This window comes from Crocuta crocuta, unplaced genomic scaffold, assembly GCF_008692635.1.
Source record: "Crocuta crocuta isolate KB4526 unplaced genomic scaffold, BGI_CrCroc_1.0 scaffold541, whole genome shotgun sequence".
NCBI classification, from domain to species: Eukaryota; Metazoa; Chordata; class Mammalia; order Carnivora; family Hyaenidae; genus Crocuta; species Crocuta crocuta.
Genome location: NW_027531901.1, coordinates 835,495 through 841,295, shown reverse-complemented (window position 1 = coordinate 841,295; position 5,801 = coordinate 835,495). Strand labels below are relative to the sequence as shown.

The window sequence follows — 5,801 nt, the reverse complement described above, 5'->3', positions numbered from 1 at the left end:
GATTCTGCGTCTCCCTCTCTCTCTCTGCTCCCCTGCTTGTGTTCTATCTATCAAAATATAAATAACCATTAAAAAAATTGTGAACGCATAAGCATAAAGAGAAAACATTGTGTGGTCACATTTACTTCATATTTTTTTTTTTCAATTTACTTAAGTATTTTTTTAAAGTTGTTATTTAATTGAGGAGGGGCGAGGAACAGAGGATCCAAAGTGGGCTCAGGCCTGAGAGTGGAGAGCTCGGTGCCGGGCTTGAACTCATGAGCTGTGAGATTATGACCTGAGCCGAAGTCAGACACTCAACCAATCGAGCCACCCAGGCGCCCCTACTTAAGTATTTAAAAACAAATCCCAGACATCACTTATTTCATACCAATATACTTCAGATTTGGACTCTTAACAAATTTCGACATTCTCTTATGTAACCATAATGTTATTATCACATCTTTAAAAAATAGTGATCATTTTTTGGCATCATCTAATACCCAAATTTCCCCATTTGTCCCAAGAATGTCTTTGCTTTTAGTGGCAAAACACACATGACATAAAATGTACCATTTTAACCATTTTTATTTATTTTTTAAATGTTTATTTTGAGAGAGAGAGAGAGAGCAGGGGAGGGGCAGAGAGCGAGGGAGAGAATCCCAAGCGGGATCCTCACCGTCAGCACAGAGCCGACGCAGGGCTCGATCTCATGAACTCTGACATCATGACCTGAGCCGAAATCAGGAGTCATACATTTAAACAACGGAGCCACCCACATAACCATCTTTACACAAGTCAGTGGTGTTAAGTACATTCGCACTGTCATACCATCAAGCTCCAGAGCTTTTTTCCTTGTGCAAAACTGAAACCTTACACTCACTCAACAATAACTCTCCATCCGCTCCTCCCCTCAGGCCTGGAAACCACCATTCTGTTTTCTATCTCTAGAAATTTGGCCGTTTTAGATACCTTGTATAAAATGGAATTGTACAGTATTTGTTTGCAACTGGCTTATTTCACTTAGCATAACGTTCTCAAGGTTCATCCATATTATAGCATGTGTTAGAATTTCATTCCTTTTCGGGGCGCCCGGGTGGCTCCGTCAGTTAAGCGTCTATGTTCAGCTCAGGTCACGATCTCACAGTCTGTGGGTTCGAGACCCGCGTCAGGCTCTGTGCTGACAGCTCAGAGTCAGAGCCTAGAGCCTGCTTCGGATTCTGTGTCTCCCTCTCTCTCTCTCTCTCTCTCTGTGTCTCTCTCTCAAAAATAAATAAACATTAAAAAATTTTTTTAAAGAATTTCATTCCTTTTGAAGGCTGAATAGTATTCCATTTTATATGTATACTGCGTTCTGCTTATTCGTTCATCTGTCAGGGGCGTTTGGGCCGCTTGCCTGTTTTGGCGATTGTGAGTAATGCTGCTGTGACTGCAGGCTCTTCCAGACCTTGCTTTCTGTTACTTTGAGCACATACTCAGAAGCAGAGCTGCTGGGTCCTGTGGCAGTTTGCCGTTTAAGCTTTTGAGAAGTTGCCGGGCCATTTTCCACGGCAACTGCGCCGCGTTACGTTCCCACCAGCAGTGCACAGGGTCTTCCACACCCTTGCTGACACTTGTTTTTTCTGGCTCTGTTCTCTTGATAGTGGCAGCCTCGTGGGTGTGGTGTGGTACCTTGTTGTGGTTTGGGTTTGTATTTCCCCGATGGTTAGTGATGTTGAGCATCTTTTCACATATGCATTGGTCATTTGTATATTTCCTTTGGAGAAATGTCTGCTCAAGTCCCTTGCCCGTTTTTCAGTTGTGTTATATTTCTTTTTTTTTGAGTTGCTGGAGTGCCGGATATTAATCTCTATCAATTTACGACCCAGATTGTCTTTCTACAGATGACCTGTTTGAACCAGGACCCGACATCGTCACACGATATCGTGTCTATTTTATTGCCTGATCTGGCAGAAACCCCTCCCTGTTGTTTCCTCGTCACTGCTTGTGGCAGAATTCAGGTTCCTAGTCACGTAGACTTACGGTTTTGTATTTTAACTTTGCTGCTTCCCTCCAAAATTTTCTGCTTTTCCCTTTCATAAAATTTCAGCTGTGAATTTTCCCTATTGAAAAATGAGGGGTATGGGGCGCCTGGGTGGCTTAGTGGGTTGAGCATCCGACTTTCGCTTAGGTCATGATCTCGCGGTTCGTGGGTTCGAGCCCCGCGTCGGGCTCTATGCTGACTGCCAGCTCGGAGCCTGGAGCCTGTTTCAGAGTCTGTGACTCCCTCTCTCTCTGACTCTCCCCTGCTCACACTGTCTCTCTCTCTCCTAGAAATAAAGAAAACATTTTTTAAAAAATTAAAAAAAAAAAGAAAAATGAGGGGTAGGGCACCTGGTTGGCTCAATCAGTTAACTGTCTTTGGCTCAGGTCATGATCTCACAGTTTGTGAGTTCAAGGCCCACATGGGTCTCTGTGCTGTCAGCGCAGAGCCCACTTCAGATACTCTGTCTCCCTCTCTCTGTGTCCCTCCCCTGCTCTCTCTCTCTCTCTCTCAAAAGTAAGCATTAAAATGAGAGAGAGAGAGAGAGAGAGAGAGAGAGAGACAGGGAGCCTGAGCGGGGTGGGAGAGAGAGAGAGAGGGAGACACAGAATCTGAAGCAGCTCCAGGTTCTGAGCTGTCAGCACAGAGCCCGATGCGGGGCTTGAACTCAAGAATCACGAGATCATGACTGACTGACCCACCCAGGTGCCCCTAAAAATGTTTTTTAAAGAGAAACGAGGATTTCTCTATCAACGGTTCCTAGAGCACTCCGCCCAGGTTGAGAAGAGGAAGCTTTCTGGCGCCTGCGAGCCGCCTGTGGGGAAGCGGGCACTGGTGGAAGAGACGTGGGAGCTGCGTGAGCATCGGACGGCCGTGAGGGACACGTTCAGGTCGCCGGCCTGGCCTGGGGGGTGCGGGCTCTTCCCGCGTCGTGACCGGTGTTCCCCGGAGCCCCCTGCGCCTCACGGCCAGGAGCCGCTCCGGAGACCGTCCCCAGCCGCGGGGGGCAGGGGGCAGATGGGCAGAGCGGCTCCGCTCCCCGGGGACGCGGGCGCGAAGGTCTCGGGGCTGCGCGGAGTACGGGGGGCCTTTCTAGGAGTCCTGACGGCACGGGGCCGGGCAGCCTCCGGTGAGCGGGCGCAGGGCCGCAGGGCGGCCGCTGAGAGAGGAGCTGCGGTCGCTGGCAATGCGTGCGCGCTCTGGAAGGTCGCTAGAGGCGTCTCTCGGATTGGAATTATCTATCAGTGATTTTTAAAAATAATATATTTTCCAGGGCGCTTGGGGGGCCCAGTCATTTAACTGCCTGACTTCAGCTCAGGTCACGATCTCAGGGTTCAAGCCTGCCTCAGATTCTGCCTCCCTCGCTCTCTGCCCCTCCCCTGCTTGTGCTCTGTCTCTAAAATAAATAAACGTAAAAAAGTAATATATTTTCCAAACTTTCTTGAGTGAACGGTAACGAAGTGACATTCTATTTAAAAATAGATCAGAAGCAGGGCACCTGGCCGGCTCAGCTGGTAGAGCATTTGTTGTTCAAGCCCCGCATTGGGCACAGAGAGGACTTAAAAATAAAATCTTTAAGAAAATAATAATAAGAGTAAAAATAGATCAAAACTTTCAGGGTTAACACAAATCGCTTCAGGACCGTTACCGGTAACTGAGTTCCCCAGACATCTGTGGGCGGGGAGGGCAGTTCTCCAGACCCTCCTTGGAGCCTGGAAGAGCCAGGCCCGGACCCGAAAGCGTGGCCCAATCCAGGGAGGACCAAGTCTGATGGAGGCGAGCAGTCTCCCTGGCGTCTGGGACCGAGGCCTCAGCCCTGGTGAGGCCCGGGACGTGTGAGCAGGCGCCCAGCCTTCCAGAAGCCCCTGCCGAGCAATCCCACCGGAACCTGCCCAGTGGGCCCGCTTCTCTGACCCGGGAGAGCTTTATCCCCAGTAAGCTGCTTCCAGCCCCCCAGACACAAATCAAAACTGCTGCTCCAAACGTAGAGACGTCTTTATTACACACCCGGGATACAGAGGAGAAGAAACACAGGCATGACTCTGTTCTCCCAAACTCGCACAATGCCTATAAAACAGGTGGGAAAGACACTCTCAAAAATTGTTTAAAAAATATTCCCCAATGTCAAAGTGGGGATAAGTGCACGAGGATCATGCAGGGAGGGGCCTCTGGTCCCCCACCCACCCCCAGGACCCTGAGGAAAGGCACCTTGCTCCAGCCTGGCTGCATATGGAGCAGAAAAGACACGTTTTCTATTCGCTTTAGGGTCCTGCGGTCTGCCCTGGGACCGTGACATTTTGTCCCCCCGAGAAGAGCTGGACGGCGACTAGCCTACAAAAGCCCGGGGGCGGGAAGAACAGCTGTGTCTGCCGCTTACTGGCGAGGCCAGTTCAGGCAGCTCGCTCGCTCTCGTTTGGGCCGCGCTGAAGGCACGAAGGCTGGCATATCGGGTTCTGTCCAGAGTTTGGTTTTGACGAAGAGGGAAAAAAAGAGAAAAGAACACACGTGGGCCCACCCTCCCTGGTTCTCGGGTGGGGAAACCGAGGCCTGAGGTGTCGGGTCAGAGCTGGCTCTGCCGGCGCCCTTCTCAGTCCTGGCTGGCTCTGGGTCCTACTGTCGCGGCCGGTGAGCCCGCAGGTGACACGCTCCTGGTCCCTGCGGGGCGGGAGGTGCGATGCCCAGATGCGCCATGTGTGTGGAGTGGGCGTCTCCGGGGACTGAGAGGCGAGTGGCGCACAGATTCCCCTANATCCTCAGGGCAGGGCCAGGGCCTTGGCCAGGCGCGTCCAGAACCAGGACTTGGTGCAAGGGTTGGTGTAGTCGCAGACGGTGATGAACCTCAGGATGCTGGGGAACTCCTTCTTCATCGCCTTGTACTTGATGGGGATCAGTCGCTTCTGATGGGCACCTGCCAGCCAAGAGGTTCAGAACCGGCACCGGGCCCTCGCTCCACAGACAGCGGGGTCTGTCCCCGGCCCACAGGCCTGCCCCCAACCCAGCACCCATGGCACCCACTCCCTCACACAGAGGGCCCCCGTGTGCACACACACTCAGGTGTGCAGAAGCCTGCAGGAGTTCCTTGGTGCTGCAGGCATGGCCCTCGGTGAGGGACTGATGGCGTCCTGACGCCCGCCCGCCCACTCCTCGGTGACAAAGGCAGAGGTGGGCTTACCGGGAGAGAGGCTGAGCGCAAACTTCGTCTGGAAGTCACATTCCTTGCTCTGCAGGTAATCATCAGAGACCACCACCACCATCCGGCGGCACCTAGGGGAGAGCGGCAGGCTGCAGGCACCGGGCCAGCGGGGGTCACCAGGGGATGGCCTCGGGAGGGGCCCACTGTGGTGCGACCGGACGGGGTCCAGCTGGGAGGATCTCAGCATCTGGGCCCCTCGGGCAGGCCTCTGCGCACCCGCCCACTGGCCCCCCGGCCCCCCGGCCCACCTCTTCTCAATGAGCTCGCTGGCGATGGACCAAACACAGGTGCCAGGGAGGACATCGCGGTCAGACACGCACAACTTCAGCCGATAGTCTGTCTGTTCCAGCTGCCGGATCATTTCCTGAACAAACTGGATATCGCTGGGGCAGTAGCAGATGAAGGCATCAAAACGCTCAGGCATTTGCCCTGGGTGCAGAGCACAAGGGTGACGTCAAAGCTCTACGGGGGCGGGGGACCCACCGGGAACCCCCAGCCTCGGTGACTCTGGTCCCGAACGCTCCACCGATCCCAAAATGACACGAAGAAGAGAGTGCCCTTCCCTGGAGGAAAGGTGAGTGTCCCCCCCCCCCCGCCCCCTGCCTC

The 5,801-nt window shown here is 53.2% G+C and overlaps 1 protein-coding gene and 1 long non-coding RNA gene across 2 annotated transcripts in view; both read right to left on the bottom strand.

The window, feature by feature from the left end:
• Window positions 1-3,979: 3,979 nt before the first annotated feature.
• On the bottom strand, window positions 3,980-4,746 carry LOC144239826 (uncharacterized). Its single transcript, XR_013337501.1, has 2 exons — window positions 4,211-4,746; window positions 3,980-4,069 (listed from the first exon to the last, which is right to left on the bottom strand). It is a non-coding gene; the product is annotated as an uncharacterized LOC144239826 (long non-coding RNA).
• A 9-nt stretch (window positions 4,747-4,755) lies between these two features.
• MYD88 (MYD88 innate immune signal transduction adaptor) overlaps window positions 4,756-5,801 on the bottom strand; it is a 2,849-nt gene continuing 1,803 nt past the window's right edge. The window contains exons 4-6 of the mRNA XM_077774011.1: window positions 5,444-5,624; window positions 5,175-5,266; window positions 4,756-4,910 (exon numbers count right to left, since the gene is read on the bottom strand). Coding sequence (XP_077630137.1) covers window positions 4,756-4,910; window positions 5,175-5,266; window positions 5,444-5,624 — 428 coding nt within the window. The remainder of the gene's footprint in view (window positions 4,911-5,174; window positions 5,267-5,443; window positions 5,625-5,801) is intronic.